Source organism: Melopsittacus undulatus, chromosome Z (assembly GCF_012275295.1).
Source record: "Melopsittacus undulatus isolate bMelUnd1 chromosome Z, bMelUnd1.mat.Z, whole genome shotgun sequence".
Classification (NCBI taxonomy): Eukaryota; Metazoa; Chordata; class Aves; order Psittaciformes; family Psittaculidae; genus Melopsittacus; species Melopsittacus undulatus.
The window spans coordinates 46475061-46496179 of NC_047557.1; the positions used below are offsets into that span (position 1 = coordinate 46475061).

General features: G+C 37.6%; 1 protein-coding gene across 2 annotated transcripts in view; it reads right to left on the reverse strand.

The window, feature by feature from the left end:
• Positions 1–13822: 13822 nt before the first annotated feature.
• LOC101881939 (hippocampus abundant transcript-like protein 1) overlaps positions 13823–21119 on the reverse strand; it is a 34877-nt gene continuing 27580 nt past the window's right edge. Inside the window, exons 11-12 of one of the 2 annotated variants that reach the window (XM_034073157.1) lie at positions 19604–19761; positions 13823–15450 (exon numbers count right to left, since the gene is read on the reverse strand). In XM_034073157.1, the coding sequence (XP_033929048.1) occupies positions 15250–15450; positions 19604–19761 (359 nt within the window). In that variant the 3' untranslated portion in view covers positions 13823–15249. Of the gene's footprint in view, positions 15451–19047; positions 19145–19603; positions 19762–21119 lie in introns of those variants that run through there. The other variant, XM_034073158.1, reaches the window with a different exon arrangement.

Consider the following 21119-nt stretch of genomic DNA (forward strand, 5'->3'; position numbering starts at 1 on the left):
TTGGCTTATAATACACTGACTCCAGGATGTGATTTTAATAATGCTTCAATGTGGACACCAGTTCAGATTTTCCACCTCCATAACTTGCCTCAACCTCTGTAAACCCTGAGCAAGATGCCTGAGACTTATTACTTTCTTGTCTTCCTTTATGGGTATTTTATGACTTCAGATCTCTCACTTTGACAGCATTAATATTTCAGGGGTTTTTTTCCTTGCTGTCAGGTTATCTGAATCAAACAATGCACAGCATTCTGTAGTAATTAACACACACCATACCCTTGCTTGGCTGTTTCTATGGCTTCAACACACTGTTCTGCTCACACGTCAGTCATACCAGTCTTCATACTGTTGGTAGAAATATCTGTACATTATTTAAATTAATTAGCTTAGTTTGTTTCCATCTGTTTTTCACTAATTCAGCTATTTAACACCTCAGAGGTGCAGTTCCACCTGTGGACTACTTTAAATTTGTCATGTTTAATTACAAAACAGAAATGTGTTTTATCTTCTGTCATCTGCTTCAGCAAATACATTTTCACTGCAGAGGGTGACTGGTTTTGAAATAATTTTTTTTGTTTAGTTTAGCAAAATCCAGAGTAATCAGTACACATAGAAAATGCTATTCAAGCTTACTAAGACTTCAGGAAGCTATGAACAACACAGATGACACTCCACTGTGAATGAGTAAGTGACAATTTTTAGTTCATCCACAGATGAAACCCACCTCAGATTTCACAACTGGCACTTCCAAAGAGATCAACGCAAGCACTCTTCACTCCCACAGTCTGTTCTTTACCAGGGATTGTCTTTATGTAGCATTAGAAATACAGTTTGTATCCAGTTGGTAAAGCTCTTTATGGTTCTTTGAGTTGAAGGGTAATGCCAGATGTATATATATATATTTTTTTTTTTTGATAATTCAATAGCTTTTTGCCATAATGCAGGCACTGGGTTTTCTAAAACCACTGACAAGATGGTCTCAGACTAGTATCTAAGAAGTATCTGTGGTGTTTTCACTGAGTATTTGAAGCTCAGTGCCTTTGAGGCACTTTCTGACTAAAATAACGTGCTGGGTTTTGTCGATAAATGTACTACTTTCTCAGCTAAGATTTTCTCCTATGACTAATTCTACTTAAGAATAAAGTGGTACAATCTGTTTACAAAGACACCTACATCTAAAAGTACTCCTGAGACCATGATGTGAAGGCTAACACTGTGACAACAAAAGCCAACGTTTCCACGTGCTTTTGCTACTATCACCAGGCTTTCTAGACAGCTGCAACTTGAACTATCAGGCGCTTCCAGTCTCTACTGTTAAAGGGATTAATCAACTGAACCTTGGCTAGCAAAGAAACTATGCAGTCAAGGCTTAAATGATCAGCATGTACAATGTTCTGATTCGGAGAAAACTCCAGGAACAAACTTGCCAACAAAGTTTTCAAGCTGACAAGCAGGTATTCTTTATTGTGGCGCCGGGAGACACGGGGGATAACTCCTCCTAACGTGTGTCTCTCTATTACTACACAAGCCATCCTTATATAGTCCCTGGGCATACATACATATTCATGAGGCTACGTATGGATTACATCATTTTCCAGAAAGCTCCCCGCATGCGTACAGAACTGTGGTGGTGGTCTCTGAGGGTCGTTTACTTCTTCCAACAATCTTCATCACTTCTGGCAGCCTTTGAAGCACGCGCAGTAGATGCTCATACCAGTTTAATTGGTTCACTAGCACCAGAGACATAATAATCCCCCTATCCTCCTACTTATCAGTTAGTTTACCCACAGCCTATCCTGGACACCTGCTATTCCCAGATACTCCTTATCCCTGTGTCCTGTTTTTCTAGACTGTTTTTCTTAAGACCACATCAACTATAACAATTTATCTTGTGCCAGTATGTTCTCTATCTGTACTCTATTTTTTCTATGTATTATGCACCTCAGTAATTTTCCACTGCTACTGTTACAAAGCCATTGAACTTAACATTGCTTAAAACTAATTCTAAAGGTTTATAAATTCCATTTTGTGATTTTCTGTTCCCCTTGTTTCAATTCCCCCCTTTTTCTGTCCTTTTGCAAATTCTTTTGCAACATCTTATATATTACCATTACCATCAAAAGTCCTTTGAAATAATTTCCCATTTCTACTCGGTGCCTAATTTCATTCCTTTTTCAATCTTCATAATTTATCATAGATAGTTTACAACACCAGAGGGAACATTGTATCATACCACAAGTAAACAATATTAAAATAATTAACATCCATATTCTTGCAATCAGTTGCCTCAACCAGGAGAGATTAGGTAACCATGTAGTTTTTCCATATTTCTTCGAAACCATAGGAGGTGTCATCCATGGCCGTCCCTTGAAATATCTTAGTTTGTTTCCAAATTTCCTCCAGATATGTTTCAATTCTGCCACTTTGGTCTATGTAGGAACAACAGCTTTCATTGATGATGGAACAAACTCCTCCTTCTGATGCCAATAACATGTCTGGAGCCATTTGGTTTTATACCACTTTAGATAGGCTCGTTATGTTTTGTTGTTCTGCCTGCATTATATCAATATCTTTACTTTCCATTTCCTCTATGGTTGCTGAGATATTTACAATTGCTTTCTCTAATTCACTTACTCCCAAAGATGGAATTAGCCCTCTCACAAAACTATGAAATGCAGTGTGCTGTTCAATAATAGGGTTAAACCTTTGCTTAATCTGTTTAACAAAACTTCTAATCCAGGTTCCTGAAGGATACCTGTTGATAATAGTAAAATTGGGTATTATAGCACCTAAGGTGCATGCCCCCTTCCAGTTGGGGGTAAAGTTTTATAAGCATTTTCTCCACATAACCAATACCATCCTTTCCCTTTAGGAACGGGCCAACACTGAACTACTATACCATCTATATTAATAGTGTAATTGCAATTTGAATGGTGACCTACATCTGTGGCATTTAAGCAAGTATAGTCTCCTACCCTGGTTCCTGGTGTAATACATCTTTGTGCACAGGTGTAATATTTATTGCCTGGATTAGGATTAACTATTCCAAATTTTAACCTTTCACTTGAATACAAATTGCTAGTGTTCACCCACAGATTTGTCCATGAAACAGTGTTAGGAATTGGAACTCCAATTAATGGGAGTTCCAGGCTTTCTCTTGATTTAGGCAACTGTGCACACACCCAACAGTCACTATGATTAAAACTTCAGTAACATTTTGCATTAATTTCAGGTATAAATTCTGGTCTCAAGCTTATGCACCAGTTATCATATGAGTCCAAATTATCACCGACGCAATTTCATACGTAAGAGTACTGAAGGTTCGATCTGCCATGTCTTCTCTGGTTCTGGTGCTTTCTTTATTCTTGAATAATGTATCCAAGCAGGTTGTTCCTTTATCTTCACTGCTGTAAAGATGGTCAGTAATATCTGGTACAGTCCACTCCAGTTGTCCTGTAGAGGATCTCCTGAAAAATTCTTAACATAAACCCAGTCTCTAGATCTGAAAGGGTGAATCAGATAATCCAAACCTCTTGCTCTTGTCCCTGCTACTCTCTTATTTATCTCTTCCAATTCTTTTCCCAGATTGACCAAAAACTGTCAGAGATAGCCTTCCCCCACTTCCTGCAGACTTTCTCCTTTAACTTGGGACTGTTATGGTCTTTCATATAAAATTACAAATGGGCTAAGCTCTTCTTTCCACCAAGGTTTAGTTCGAATTCTTAATAGAGCCAGTGGTAAACCTTGGTGCCAATATAATTTCATTTCCTGACACATTTTCCTAATTTGTTGTTTGATCAGATGGTTTATCTTTTCTACATGACCACTGGCCTGAGGCCTGTATGGAGCACGTACTTGCCAATCAATTTCCAATTTTTGCTAATTTCTCATAACAATTTTGCACTAAACTGCAAACCTCGGTTGGAAGAAATTGCTGCTGGTACTCCAAAGCAAGGCATTATCTCATTAAATAATGTTTTAATGAGTTGTCTTGCATTATTTATCCTACAAGGGAATGCTTCTGGCCAGCCAGAAAAAGTATCTGTTAACTCCAACAAATATTGATAACCCCCTTTTCTTGATAATTCAGAAAAATCTATTTGCCACTGCTGTCCCAGGAAACTTCCTCTTACAATTGTCCCAATTTGATTTCTATTTTCAGTTTTATGCTTATTCTTAAGACATAGCTGACATTGTTTTGTCACTGATTGAACTGTGTTGTATAGATTTCTTCCTACAATTTGTTTGTCTAAATATTTATATAAAGAGTTGCTACCCCAATGAGTTTTATTATGTTCTCCCTGAACTAACTTCCAGAGTTGGTTATAGGAGATTACAATTCGCCCATCAGGTACCTGAACCCAATCCTCTTTATTTTCCTGTCCTCTTAGATCCTCAATCAATTTTTATCCCCTTTTGAATACCTCGGTTTAGATTTTTCAATTGTTAGTTTGCCATCACGGATTAAGGACATGATTTGTGATTGTTCAACTGCTCGTTTGGCTTCAGAATTGGCCAAATTATTTCCAATTTCCTGATCAGAGTCACCTTGTTGATGTCCTTTACAGTATATAACAGCTACTTCTTCAGGTAGCTGAACAGCCTTCAGTAATTGTAGAATTTCTGCAGCATGTTTGTTCAAAAGTCCTCATTCTTTTCAGATAGCACCATGTACATAATCAGTCCAAATATTTATCCTTTTGTCTTTAGCCAATTCCAGGGCTCTCATTAATGCTATTATTTCTGCCTTCTGGGCAGAAGTGTTCGAGGGTAAAGGTTTAGCCCCTGTTACCTGTGGAGTGGTGTTAATGGCATATCCTGCCTTTCGTTTACCATTCTTCATGAAGCTACTACCATCAGTAAACCAAGAATCAGCATCTTCCAGAGGTTTTTCTTTCAAGTCTGGTCGGCTCAAATATACAGTCTCTATGGTGGCCAAGCAGTCTTGTGTTAGTGGTTCTGTCGATTGTTCCTGCAAAAGGATGCTGGATTGACAACATTAGTGACCACACTTTCTATATCATCTTGTTCCACAAGGGTGGCCTGGTATTTAAAAAAAAAAAAAAGGAGATAATGAGTGGGCTACTTTCTGTTCCAGGACTGCTGATACAACATGGGACATTAGCACAGTAATTTTTGTCCCAGGTGAATTTGCGAGCTTCTTCAATATTCATGACAACTGCTGCCACAGCCCTTGGGCATCTGGGCCATCCTTTGCTTGCTTCATCCAGCTGTTTTGAAAAACGTCACTGCCCTTCTGTAGGGTCCTAGATTTCGAGCAAGGACCCCCAAAGCTATTCCCTGTTCTTCATAGGAATATAGCCAAAAGGATTTAGTTACATCCAGAAGTCACAGAGCTGCAGCTCTCATTAGCTCTGTTTTTAAATTTCTAAAATCCCCCTCTGCTGAATTAGTCCATTCTAAAGAGGGAGGATTTCCCTTCAACAGTTCATATAGTGGTCTTACCAGAACACCATAATCATGGATCCAAAGTCTGCACCATCCAGTCATTCCCAGTAATGTCCGGAGCTCCTTGCCAGTTGATGGTTGTGGAGTCTGACAGATGGCTTCTTTTCTAGAAGCTCCAAGTTCTCTCTGTCCTCCTGTTATTTCATATCCTAAGTAGGAAACTAGGGTTTGGATTAGTTGGGCCTTTTGCCTGAATACCCAATAACTATTCAGTCCCAGAAAAGTTAATAATTTCACTGTCCACTGGATACATTCTTCCTTTATTTCTGTAGCAATTAATAGGTCATCCACATATTGTAACAGAGTCCCCATCTGAGCAGGTGGCTTCCATGATCCTAGTTCTCGTGCTGATTTCCAGAAATTGCTGGACTGTTTTAAATCCTTTAGGTAATACTGTCTAAGTTAATTGAGTTTCCCTTCCTGTGTCAGTATTTTCCCATTTAAAAGCAAATAAATTTTGGCTTTCTTTGGCCAATGGTAAGCAAAAGAAAGCATCCTTTAAATCCAAGATGGCAAAACATTTCTGATTATTATTCAATTTAGTCAATAATTCATACAAATTAGCTACTACTGGACAAACATCCTCTGCAGTTTTGTTGACTGCTCTGAGATCTTGAATCAATCTACAACTTTTATCATCCTATTTCTTTACTGTCCAGAATATTATATTCCAATTCACATTCAATTAATAATGTATATTTTAAAATTTATCAATGACTTTTTTTTTTTTAAATTCCCTTTGATCTTCTAATTTTCAGGGATATTGTTTTATTCTAATTGGGCAGGCCCCCCTTTTTATTTCCACTTTAACAGGCAAAGCGTTTTTCACCTTACCTGGAATTTCAGATGCCCATACTCCCAGACATACCTGATTAAGGATTTCTTCTATTTCAGGGAGGTTCTCGTGTTTGCTTTTCTGTTTAATTAAAGATAAACTCAAAACTGCAATTAACTGTTTGTTTTTAACTCTAAATTCCATTCTGCCTTCTTTAAATGTTGCTTCTCACCCTAAGAAATATTTTAGAGAATTTGGCATGCATAAAAATTTATGCATTTCTATTTTTTTCCCAATTTGTACTTTAAGGGTTTCAGAAAGAATGCCTCGGGTTGGTTGTGAGTTGGTTTTTGTTTTTGTTTTTTTTTTTCTGTTTTTCTTGGTGGCCAGTAGCTCCCACATCTGTAACAAATTCCTTTCTCTCAGATTTAACACCAAATAAGTTGCTCCTCTATCCACTAAAATTCCACTTTATTTCCTTTAGTTTCTACTTTTAATTTAACCAGTGGATCTGCCAGGGTAGATTCCCCAGGTCCCTGTCAGTCTGGTTCCAATTCAGTCGCTGGAGCCACACTATGGCACTAACCCCCCCAAGGGCAGTCTCGCTTCCAGCGTCCGAACTCTCCCCCCGCAGTTTCAAAGCAACCACCGCAGCCGTGGCTATAGCACGACCCGGCTTTTTCTTTTCTACTCGTTCCCGATTCCTATACGCTCTCCATGCTTCCTCCTGTCCACATTTATTCAACAACCCCTCAGTCCCGCCCGTGCACATGTCTGTTCCCACTTGTTTGCCTGCCCCAGCACCCAGCATCCCACGCTCAAACACAGGAGCTGCGCGAGCTCCCCCCTCCTTTCCCCCTTGGTTTTCCTTTTTTTTTTCCTCACAGCTGCTCACCCTGCTCTGCAGGGGCTGCAGATGCCTCTGCAACAGCACTGCTGGTTTAACCCTTTCTGAACTGGGAATGTGCATCTGCCGCTTGGTGCCAGTGACAGTGATCTCTCGCTCCTTACGAATATCAGAGAGGAGAGATGCAGAGGGTGCTCCTCGGAGGTACCTGTGATAGATAATTTTACAGCCTATCTTCCTGATTACTGTTTTTTAACTTTAAACATCTTTCCCCAGTATCACAGGCTGAACAACATCTCTCCATCTTAACTTTCAGTTTTTCCCTGTCCTTTTCCAAAGCCAAAATTAAGGGATCTGGTGGAGCCATATTAATTTTGCATTGCGTCTGTCACGCCACGTGGTCTCTTAAAGTGAAGAACATATCAGCATACATTACTTCATGCCATTTTCCTTGCAGCCTCAAAACAACATTAATTGTAACAATGTATTATAGTTCAGGTTCCATTTTTAGACCATTTTTCCTGATCTTCCAAAGTATACAAAGGCCACCATCGGTTACAAAATTTTTCAAAACAGCTGGACAACATTTTCTTATTTACCAAGCCCCCAGGAGACCCTCCCAGTTCTTTCCAGTGTGCCAAAATGCACCCTAAAGGACTCTTTTGCATGATCTCTTCACTCTGCTGATTTTCCATTATTAATCTCTCACTCACACACACACGGGATCCCACAGACACACTCCACACAGTTACAACACTTGAAACAGACAGAGACTAAAATTCTATCAAACAAACCACAGTTAATAACACAGTTATAATATCCTGTCACCAATACCAAAATCACAAGACCAAAATCCTTAATGTCACAAGCCACAACAAGATCCAAAACCATTTCCACGAGACATCCCCTGCATCTTGCAGGACCCAAACCACAAGAAGCCCCCTGCTTCTTGTGGGTGTATACCAGTAAAATCCAAAACCTTTTCTACAAGACTCCCACTGCATCTTGTACAACCCAAACCACAAGAAGCCCCCTGCTTCTTGTGGGTGTATACCAAACGGATGCTAGCAGCCGGGTATACGCCTTTACCTACGAGATTTCTTATCTTGATTTACGGAAGGCTTCCAAACCTTGCGTACGCTTACCAAACCAACCCAATTACCAATGCAGTCTTTATGCAAGATGCCCCCTGCACCTTACAGACTATAGAAAAGAAAAGAATACCTTTTATGAAGATGGTCCTTGTCTGCTCCTGCAGTGATCCGAATGAGTCGAGGGGTCCCTCCGGGAAAAACTCCCGAGGGCCCTAGGGACCCCTGTCCTCAGCGGGTCCTGCAGCCGAGCAGAGAGGGTCCCATCTGGGTCGCCAAATTGATTCGGAGAAAACTCCAGGAACAAACTTGCCAACAAAGTTTTCAAGCTGACAAGCAGGTATTCTTTATTGTGGCGCCGGGAGACACGGGGGATAACTCCTCCTAACGTGTGTCTCTCTATTACTACACAAGCCATCCTTATATAGTCCCTGGGCATACATACATATTCATGAGGCTACGTATGGATTACATCATTTTCCAGAAAGCTCCCCGCATGCGTACAGAACTGTGGTGGTGGTCTCTGAGGGTCGTTTACTTCTTCCAACAATCTTCATCACTTCTGGCAGCCTTTGAAGCACGCGCAGTAGATGCTCATACCAGTTTAATTGGTTCACTAGCACCAGAGACATAATAATCCCCCTATCCTCCTACTTATCAGTTAGTTTACCCACAGCCTATCCTGGACACCTGCTATTCCCAGATACTCCTTATCCCTGTGTCCTGTTTTTCTAGACTGTTTTTCTTAAGACCACATCAACTATAACAATTTATCTTGTGCCAGTATGTTCTCTATCTGTACTCTATTTTTTCTATGTATTATGCACCTCAGTAATTTTCCACTGCTACTGTTACAAAGCCATTGAACTTAACATTGCTTAAAACTAATTCTAAAGGTTTATAAATTCCATTTTGTGATTTTCTGTTCCCCTTGTTTCAGTTCTAAATAATGGTGCTGTGTCACCCTTTCCTTAGACTTTTACATCTTTTTTATACAGGACAAAGAGGACATCAAAAAGCATTAAACCAGCATTCCTGTGACAACAAGCATCTGAACACTCCAACTCAAACATGGCTATTTGCTGCTAACACTGTCACGTGCCACCTAGTAGAAATCTTCTCAAAAGTCACATGGTCAGAAAAGAGTTGTCATCTTAGCAGGGAGGAAATACTGGAACATGAACAGATAAGCAAAAGACATTTTTACAGCACTGCAGTTTATGAAGCGTGTACCAGCTGGAAGCAGCTGCAAAATGGACATCAGAGACTGCAGCAGCTGGACTGTCCCAGCTTTGAAGAACAAGGTGCCTGAAGCTGTAAGTTTTCTTCTGTGGGGATAAATGAATACCAGAAAAGCTTGTGGCACACAAGGTGTCATGGGAAAATGGCTCTGTGTGAGATGGGGTTGAATTGTCTTGTTTTCAGTTTTCAGAGATCAAGTTTGATGTGCAGGTTTTTCTACTACCTTTTGATTCATAGGACTCATTTAAAAAAAAAAAAATCTAGGTATATTTCAGATATAACCTTGACTAAAGTCATTGATCAACAGGATGTCAAAAATATTTAATTTCAAAACCAGGTCTTAGTGAAAGTAAAGCACTTTTCAACTAAACAATTTTAAACAAAGCCTTTGTGCAACTACTACTAATCCTTATTGTATCAACTTCCAGATAAAGCCCACTCACTTCATGAGATTTTTATTGGGTTTGAAAACTCACCTGGAATTCAAGCTGTTTTCTTTCCTTCTCTCTCTTCAGTAACCCCATGTTATTTCAAATGCACTTTAATTACATTTACTCTACACTTTAGATGGGCAGAATTTCTGACAATTGTGTTAGAAATATAACAGCACAAGTTGAAAAATCTCAGGTTGATTTTGGAGTCTTTGCAATTAAGGAAAAAAATATTTAAAAAAAAATTACCTCATAGGGCACACACGCAATCTTCCCAGTTGCATTTTTATAGTCTCTTTTCCAAATACTACTACACTTAATGCTGAAAAAAAACCCAAATAAATTCAAATATTTGCCTTGGGCTTCTTCCACAAACAGAATTAAGCTTTTACTTTTCCTGCATTTTCCAAAACTAACTATTCTATAATTCTATTTCTTAATAAAATAAAAGACCAAGACCTCGACCAGCTGCTTGAGGCACCTGTGCAGAATTATTTAATATTATTGCTACATGGTAGCTTGACGTTTCCCCCCTCCAGAGATGGGTGAAATAGGGCAAGTGGGTTGTTTTCACTACCTTCAGTTATTGCCTAGAGTCATGAGTTTTTCCTTTTGACAGATGCTGTAGTGTCAAGGTGGCACCAGCCCACTTCTGCTGAGGCTGTACCCTAGGAAAGTGTTTTGCTCATAATACGCTGCCTGACAGACTGACCTTTATCACATTTTTCTTTTCCTTCACCTTTACAAAAGGCAGTTGTGCTGCTGATGTATTTCACATACGAATAAATAATTTCAGAATTTTAGCAACATCAACAATTGAACTCTTCTCCTGATCTTGCCACATATACTATTTTCATGTGATTTGCATTAATAATAATAATAAAAAAATGTGGTTTTATTTTGGATTACTTGGTTCTAGAATCATTAGGAGTTTTCAGTGCTCCACTATTTCCCATGGTATTTACCCAAACATGCCTACATGTTTGAAAAATGAAAGCTGACTCATTGGCAGGGAAAGCTTGCTTCTTGAGGAAATATGGAAACCCATTTTCCAAGCACATTAAATCCTTAACCACTCTGCAAGATTGTAAATTAGCAGCTAGGCAAACAGCTTTTTTCCTGTGTGGACTGCAGGGAGGCCTGCAACCTCTCTCAAAGGTCAAAATGTGTGCCTGACAAGGATCTGCAGAATGCAATTGGCTTTAGGTGGCATAGTCTAGTATGAGAGTATTTATATTCCTCAGATTTCTTGTTCTCTGTGTTAACAAAAATATAAAATATACACCTTTTGTAGACTTCTGTAAATGTTGTATTTAAAGTATCCTAGTAGCACTTAAATGCATATTTAAATCTTTCTGGGATCACTAGCATCATTGAATTAAAACTCATAGTGCTATTTAAGTGTAAGCACAGAGTGTAGGGGCTAGAGGACAATTGTGGCAAGACAGAAGTTTGATGTTGCAGCTACTTACGTATCATGGCAGGGGGGGCTGAACTTGATGATCTTAAGGTCCTTTCCAACCCTAAATATTCTATGATTCTACAAATGCAGCCAATGACTACAAAACACATTTCAGTTATCATGCAGGCATGAAGAAGTAATGCAGCGAGAAAAAACAGCTTTGCAGCTTTCAACAGCATGGAAGGATGATTAGACCTGTATGTTCCATTTTTTCTTCAACGTGTAACTCTTCAGTCTGTTACCAGAACAATTATGCCATGTTTCTTTCCTGCACTATTTTTCACAGGTATCTTTCAATCATTGCTCTGACAAAAAGCATCAAGTTGTCAACAGTACTATCTGTATACATACAGCAGACACCTCCATACTTTATTATCTCTAATAAAAGAGATCTCTTCACTTTTAGGGAAGACTGCAGTGTTTTGCCACAAAGTGTGAAAATACGCTTAGAAATACTCTCTATCAAGACTGGGAGGAGAAGAAAAATAGTTGCCAGTAAGACAAAATCTGCCTCTAAAACAGGTATTTCTGAAGAAAACAATAAAACCACATCAAAGTTTTCGAGAACACTGACACTTTCCATGTGTACAAAAGTTATTTGACATGGCTGATGCTGCTTTTCTGTTGTTCATTGTCAGTTTTTGTTGCATAATCACTAAATAAGGTCCTTCTGGGCAGATTTTTGCCTTTGTTCAAACCTAGCAGCAGTTTCTTTTATGGCCCATTTCTTACACAATTGATACATACACATTAAGGGATACATAAGGCAGCAATTAAGGGACACATAAAGCAGGAAGTAAGGGACACTTCAAACACAAGCAACTTTCTGAAATCCACAAGCCTAAATTCTCATTTGGCTATGCAATCAGACATGGCCATTGTTTCCTGCCAAAAAAAAAAGGGGGTTACAAAAAATATCATAACTTCACAATTCATACCTAATTGATATGATTGCATTTACACTACCCATTACTTGTGCAGCAATGAAGGTGGAGTTAGAAGCGCACAAAGTGCTGTAAGATGTCATCAATGTGGTTAATTTTATAAACCCAATAACCTTTCAATATTAGAATCTCCACAACATTTTGGGAAGAGACAGGGAGTGACCACAAAAATCCACTGTAAGTCAGAGGTTCACTGGTTATCTCATGGCAAAGTGTTTAAAAGAGTAATCAAGCTTAATAGCAAGTATACACTTTAATTTCACAAAAAAAAGAAGCGTTTCAAATCTGCTGACCTTTTCTGTGATGAAAAAGCCCTGTCAGTACTATGCTACCTAGGCCAGAAAAATAAAAACATTTAATCTATGTCTTCAAGGCAAAGGTGACTTCTTGACAGTGAGTGGGAAAATAACTGCTTTTCTAAAGAAACTCATTGTATGGAGAGATCATTTTGAAAACAGAAGGTTGGAAATGTTTCCATCATCATGATTTTGTTGCAAAAAGCAGTGCAAAGGTATCACCTATAAAAAACTCTGATACCTGCACATTTGAACTTGAAAACAATTTCCTCATCTGTTAAAAAAATCTTCAAATGAAGAGGTTTAGTGCCTTTTCAATCCATTTGTTAAAACCCACAAAACTTAAAGTTTCCAATTAGCTTGGAAGAACTGATTCACAGTAGAGAGCATGGAAACCTACTACCTGAATTTTAATAAATACATCTGCATAATTGCTGGATGGGATTGAAAAATGAGAATCACAATCTGGTAAGCACAGCCAGCAATGCACTTGTTCCATTTGCATCTACGTATCTGCATGAAGTATTCTTATGAGCAATGACAGCCATTAAAACCAAGCATTAAAATAAACTGAACTTAGAACCAGACCTTCAAATATCCACGCTGCAGTGTTAAACCAAGATTTTCAAGGTGTCCCTGCCCATGGCAGGGGCGTTGGAACTAAATGATCTTAAGGTCCTTTCCAACCATAACTATTCTACGATTCTATATTGCACAGCACCATTTTTTTTTGCATTTAGCTCTGGGTTTCCCAGCTGAAAAAAGACATGGACCTGTTGCAGTGGGTCCAGAGCCAGGCCACAAAAACTGTCAGAGGGCTGAGCACTTCTCCTGTGAAGACAGGCTGAGAGAGCTGGGGTTGTTCAACCTAGAGAAGGTTCTGGGAGACTCCTTAAGCATATAAATGTGGCTTGTAAGAAAGACAGAGATGTTTTAGCACAGCCTGTAGTGACGGGACAAGGGACAACCTTTTTAAAACTGAAAGTTTAAAGTAACTTTTTTTTTTTTTTAAACTGAAAAGTGTAAGTTTAGCTTGGACATTAGGAAGGTCTTTACTGCAGTGGTGGTGGTGAGATGCAGGAACAGGTTGCCCAGAGAAGTGGTAAATGCTCCAACCCCAGCAGTGTTCAAGGCTGGGCTGGAGAGAGACTTGGGTGACACAGCCTAGTGAGAGGCCATGGAACTTGATGATCTTAAGGTCCCTTCCAACCCTAACCATTCAATGATACTACGGACATTGAAGAAAACACACACATGAAACGTAGAAAGCTTAAACTGTAGATTTATTATGTATTAGGAAGCTTATTAACTTTAAAACCTAACTGTATAGTACAAAATGTTATCTCTGCTCTATGTGGAACAAGTTTCAAAATATATATTCTTAGATTTGTTCAGTCAATACACAATCCTTTTAAAAAACTGTATATCTGTCAGTACCCTCATTAAATTTATAAATACTTGATTTACACAGCACCCCATCTGGAAAAATTAAAACTCCTTACAAATATCTACATACATTGCATACATATAAAACATTCATAGGAGTACTTCATTAATGTTGGGTTTAATGGTCCATTTACATTGCAACAAAATACATATAAATCTCTTTTTCATAAAATGTCTTTAAAAATTAGAACATTTGTACACATTCATAACTCTTTTAAAGCCTCTTTTTGAAAGGAAATTTAATATGAATATACCCATGAGATCCAGCAGGTAAGACAGTGATATGAAGGCTAAACAATAAATGACAGTTAAGGCAGGGGTGAAAAGAATTAATAGGAAGCATTTCATATGGCAAATAAAGTGACAAAATGCAATAAATATACATATTTCTTGATGTAAACTATTCTGGCATCCACTGTTTCTCCTACCTTGGATGCCAGAAGTTTCCGTATTTCTGATGCCGCTAATTTTATAGTTAAAATTCTATGTGTCTTTTTAATCAGGAAAACGTTAATGTGACCAGTGCTCTCAGGTGCCATCTGGATTTGCTTTAACTGCTCAGAACTGACTGTTCTGGAATGTGGGTTTAAGACTTCAGTATGACCTTCATTTATGGGTAATGACTGTCACGTGTGATCATATATCCTCAAAAGTTATCTCAGTTTCATTATTGCTTTCTTGTAGCTTCTGGACTTCTTTTCACCTAATAATACTTGAGAATGTATCTCCAGAAATTGTATTACTTTTATTGATAACCACTGTTTCAGATACCAGAACTGTATGATCAGTCCCACTCACATTGTGAGGATTATATGTGGTATACATGCAGACAAAAGGCATAAGAGGCACAAAACCACCTTTACCAGCGGTGGCAGAAACCATTGTGCCTCAAAACTGGTTATTCTGCACACAACTCCAGGAACAGAACATTCAAACTTTAAAAAAAAAAGAAAAAAAAAATTACGATGTAAGCAAAATTAAATATTTGCGTTTCTGCAATACCAGGAATTGACATAGCATTTGCAGTCCAATACTGGGTTGAGTCACACCCAGCTGTGATCCACTATGCTAAACAAACCCTCCTGCAGGTATAGTATCAACCTTAAGTATCATACCGCATGTGATGTTCCCCTGTCACATGGGAAGCTGCCTTCTTTTCAGGGCTAGATCTCTGCACATCCCAGCAAGCTTTCAAAGCTGCAGTTCAGTGCACAAATTTTTTCCACAGTCTTCTCAAAAGCAGCTTTCACACACTGCTGTCTTGCAGTAATGGTTCAATGTCCTCCTCACTGCTTCGGTCTAGGCTGATTCCCAGAGTATTGCTGCTGCTGCTGTGTTTTCTGGTACTGCTGGTTTTGCTGTGCTCAGGAATAAATAAGGCAACTAGGAAAGCCAGAAGAACAATGCATGCTCCAACCAGGAAGGGTGGACCAGGAATGATTGCTCTCTGCAGGGAAACAAGCATATTAAAGAATTCAGAGTTTCAGACATCGACTTCTACATTAAGAATTGTACCCTTAAGGAAGTACATAATGGAAAACGTATTTACAGTGGCTATAAAGTTTATGTAAACAAATTCATATGTACCCTTTAACATGAATCTTCTGCATCTCTAAGAATTCCTCACCTGATCTGCACACTGATCTAAGAAACAGAAACACACACAGACTATCAATTGACACTAGGATTGCCTGGCAGATGAAAGAGACATTGACTGATACCTATTTGCAATTTTTTTCTTTAGGCAACATGCCTGTAACCAAAATTAAAAACAATCATAAAAAAGGTTGTAAAACTAGTTTTAAACCAGCTAAATTTGATGACAAAACCATACAAAAAAGGCCAGCAATCCAGCAATTTCTTTTTAATCTTTAAACAACTTCTCTGTATTTTTGTCAACTGAGACTAAATAAAAATCAGAAATAGTCAATCCAGTGCACTTCTTTTCTACCAAATTAAATGCAGAAAATTATTCTAATACGAAGTGCGAAGGTAGCTGAAATTAAGCATACAGCAACAGGGTATTTCCCTTGCTCCAGCCTTATTACAAGCAGAAGCCTACTTTTTCAGCTGATGGTGTCTAAATTTGAAGTATCTAATCATATTAACAGAATTATATGAACAGTATTACTTCAATCTTCAAGTGCTGCTAAGCCTGCAAGTTCTTCAAAAATGTAATAAACTTCCATAAATTAGTATCTTCATTTGTATGATTTATCTGAGCAGCTTTTGAATATTCCACGACAGCAGTTTCATCAAAAGGAGTAAGAAGCTTTAAAAAGCATTTGCTTACTGCACTGTCAGTTATTTTAAAGGAAATTAAGAGACATATGCTTATTTTTTTTACTATTTATGCTCGACAGAGCAGATACACAATTTTTCTTGACTAGGTGCATCAGATCTGTTTTTTAATGGAACACTGCAACCTGTGGTAACATTCCAGCTCTCCCACTACCATGAGATTTAAAAAAAAGGTAATATTCTAGTCCTCTAGAGTAATAGAAATGAACACATACAGGCAATTAAAAAAAAAAAAATAAGCTCAATCTGTTTAGAAAAAAAATCACCAGAAATGACGATCACTAGACTGTATTCTCCTACATTTACTCTACAAATTAAACAACCAAAATTTGCATCCAGACTTTCCTGTCACCGCTGTTTGAACATGAAAGTTTATAAACCCATTATACTTAACAGTTTGGTTTAGTATTCTGTCAATCAGTGATCACAGAAGACTGTAACTGAAAGGTACAATACAAAGTTATGAAAATAATCAACTTTCATTAGTTAAACTGAAACTTTTTTTGTTTTGGTTTTTTTTTTTCTTTTTGAATGGGACAGTGTCAGAAGTTACACAACAAACTTTATCCTTCATTCACATCAATAATTTTAACAATACCTATATAAATATACTGTAGTTGCAGTAATACTCACTATTATAGCAGTGGAAACAAAGGAGAAAGAACTATTTTAAATTCAACTCAACAGTACATTGGGTTTGAGCAAGGTTCAGCACAGCTAACAGTGCATACTCAATTGAGTTTATATAGATTCACAGCTTTCGAAAAGCAGGGGTAGAACACAAGCTTAAGCATCAGAAGATAACAAACAACAATGCTTGTCACATAGCACATCAGTTAACTGCAGTTCCAAAGGCTACCAGTGACTTTTTAAAACAAGTCTTGATTATTAAAACTTGTAATTAGAATGCTGCTTACTGAAAATTTATTAGTATTTAATAAAATCAAAATAACATTTTTCAAAGTATGTATACCTGTACAGCAACTCCTAGCTATTAATTTAAAACACTGAAGAAAATCCAAGCTAGGCTTGTACACACCCACTAATTTCCTAGTCTAATCTTGGTGCATTCCCTGGTTTTCACTTCCACTCATTTTACTTAAATTAATTTTTAAAGCTATGTAATATTTAAATTGGGGAGTTCTTTTGAATTTTATACTAGACTTAAACATAAGAATTAGTAGGAAAAAAACTGTTGGTTTTTTTTTTCCTGAATAATAGTTTTACATGTTAGATGCCTCGAAACTGTTAACTTGGAGAGATATAATTACAGATATTTAACAAAGCTTTGAGTACATACATAATAAGAGCTGTGCCACTGAAACAACAGTTATTCAAATACTTACTGATTTTGCTGTACTGATAACTAAAAAAATGCCTACTTAATAATAAGCAGCTTTTCAAGAAAACAAGAACGTCTGAAAGAGCAGTTTAATTTATACTTGCAGCTTAGAAAAATCATTTTTTCATACAGAAAGCTCTAACACTATGCTACAGTACAAGAATTTCTTCAATCAAAAGCTCCAGAAAATTCCACAACAAAAGTTTTGACTCATTTATAACTTACTGAAACAGTCAGTTCCTTCATTGCATACGTTTGGACTACTTCAACAAAAAGAACCACAAGAACATTCTTGCAATAACAAAACGTACTGAAATCACTTGTGACAGCAATGTGTGTACAAGGTCAAAAAGGCAACAGAATCCCTGTCCCAAAAAAAAAGCTTATGCGATCCAATGTATTAAAAAAGCATTCAAGAGCAAAAGTTTAGGTAATGGAAGCATGACAAAGCTCTCAAAAACCTGAAATTATTATTATAAAGGTTTTTCAATATTTTACTACAGTTTACTTTTTGTACAACAAAAAGAATGTCTTTGCCCCCTTACTCTATTTGGTTTACTTGAGCAATTTACAGAGCACCCCACCACATTCTTAGCATTTTGACAAAGTAACGACATAGTAGATTAAGAGGTCAGAGCAATCAAGCAAAGAAGAAAAAAGGTCCATAAGATCCTCCAAATTCTGGTAAGAACACATTTGATATTTTGGAAGCCAAATAGGAAAGAACAAAGCAGGCAAAAATGCAGAACTGAAACAAAGTTGGTAGGAATTAAAAAAAAAATAAGGAAAAAATTAAATAAAAGAGATTGGAGAGACTGACTGAATAATAGAATAGGAAGGGTTGGAAAGGACCTTAAGATCATCTAGTTCCAACCCCCCTCCCATGGGCAGGGACACCTCACCCTAGACCATATCTACCAAGGCTCTAACCAGCCTGGGCTTGGACACTGCCAAAGATGGAGCATTTACCAATCATTTGGGAAACCTGTTCCAGTGCCTCACCACCCTCCACATTAAAGAACTTCCTTATATTCAGTCTGAAGCTCCCGTTTCAGTTTTAACCCATTACCCCTTGTCCTGTCACTACAGTCCCTAATGAAGAGTCCCTCACCAGCATCCTTATAGGCCCCCTTCAGTTACTGGAAGGCTGCTATGAGGTCTCCACACAGCCTTCTCTTCTCCAGGCTGAACAGACACAACTTTCTCAGCCTGTCTTCATATGGGAGGTGCTCCAGTCCCCTGATCATCCTCGTGGCCCTCCTCTGGACTTGTTCCAACAGTTCCATGTCCTTTTTATGTTGAGGACACCAGAACTACACACAATACTCCAAGTGATGTCTCACGAGAGTAGAGTAAAGGGGCAGGATCACTTCCTTCAACCTGCTGGTCGCACTCCTTTTGATGCGGCCCAGGACTTTCAGAGAAATGTTGTATAGGATTAACTTCTCTCCTCCTCCAGGTAGAGAATGTATGGTGAACAGGACAGCATTGTGAACTGCTGTTTAAAAAATAAAACAAAACAAAAAAAAAAACCCACAAAAAATCCCAAACCCAAACAAACAAAAAACAAACAAACCCCTCCCCCCCAAAAAATAATTAACTTGTTGCTGTGAGGTTAAAAGATAAACCTGTTACAATTTACTAAGTTACCAAAAATTGTGTTCTTATTGGAAAAATTTCATGTTTCACTGTAAGTCAGGGCTGTGTTTTAGTAGACTTATGTGAAAGATAATCAGTTCTGTTAAATACTGAAACCAAAGCTGCTACTACCGTAAACCTGAATATTTACTATCAAATTTAACTTACAAGTGATCTTAATGGTTCAATAAAGGTGACAAGCGAGAATTACATTGTTCAAGAATCAGATAACAATATTTTATAATCAACCAAAAATGACAGGATTTTTCCCTTTTACCAGTGTCTACACTGCAAACTTAACATCAAATTTTAGATCTACCTCATCATTGGGATCTTGCATTGCTTTTTTTCCAGAAGTCTGATCAGGTGGCAATTCACTGAGCTCCACATGAAACAGAAAGAAAATAAAGCCATACAGTGCTGGTCCCAGGCCATTGCACAGACCTCTTACTCCAGTTATTATTCCTTGGACAACACCTGATGAAGAAAAGAAAGAGAGCAGTATTATTATTATTTTTTTCTAATCAAGAATTAAACCTTGGGAGCCAACAGCTCTAAGTGTATTTTAATGGCTGTTCCAAAATAGCACATTGAATAATTATTTCTACATATTACAATCTTAAGAAATATACTGAAGAAAATTTTGCTGGATTTAAATAATTTTCTGCATGACCACAGTCTGTTACTGTACTTGCATGCCACTGGGAACAATATGAGTTTTGAAAATTAGTAACTAAATTTATGTGCACGTTTTCAAATGTAGTGGTCTGCATGAGTTCTTCCACCTTCACCCGAAAGCCTAGAATGAAGAAAGCAGAGGTTAAGTGTGGTACCTGCTCAATTTATTTTCAAGTGAAATTTAGAGTAGTCCATGTGTTAAGGGCTGCTACTGGCAAAATATGCACAAACTGTAATAGATTTCTTCCCCCTAGTCCAATTCCAGTATTTACTGTAGTATCAAATTTTGGGGGAGTATATTCAGCAATACTGTAGTAAATTCACAATACTAGACTGGTTGTAGTTTTACATTAGATTATTTTAAAAGCTTGATTAATCAGAGTTCTATGGGTGTCTTTCTGGTTCAACTTCATTAGTTGATTGTGACAACAGTGTAACAAGTTTTTTGACAGTCTTACAGATTAAGATTCTACAGAACACTATTCTTACAATATCAGTAGTCTGGACATCTGCTTCCTCCTTAAGGCAGTAATAACTTGCAAAATAAAAGGAAAGAAAACATGCCAAAAAAGGAAGTTACCCAAATTTTTCTTCATAGGCTAACATGTAAGCTTAAATTCTTCATGCCACTAGGTGGCAAAACTTCACGTTAAAAACTACTGTATTCCTGAGCCATTAACTGTAGTTTCCTCTATGTACAATGAAAAAAAAAAAAAAAAAATCAGTGAGTTCTGTCAAGTAAACTATTTATTTCATGACACAAAAAGGAAATAAGTATTTCAAAACTCTTAAATTACTCTATTAGAAACAAAAAAGGGGGGCAGGAGAATAATAAAACAAACCATGTAAAATACTGTCTTTTGCACTTTTCAAACTCAAAAGAAATCTCCCTTTTAAAAATATGGTACCTCCCATATTTAACTGCACTAATCTAATTCCAAGCTGTACAATGTTACAGTGAGACTGATACTTAGAATTTATATGAACAGACTGGGTTTTTTTACAGAGAACACTAAATCCAGTTATTATATGCCAGTGTTATACTTTGTGATGACTCCCTCCCTCACTTCATTTTAAATGAAGAGTTATATTTCTGATTGTTCATTCCCCTTCATATCAAAATCAATGAATTCTTCAGTTTTCTCAGACCACTACTT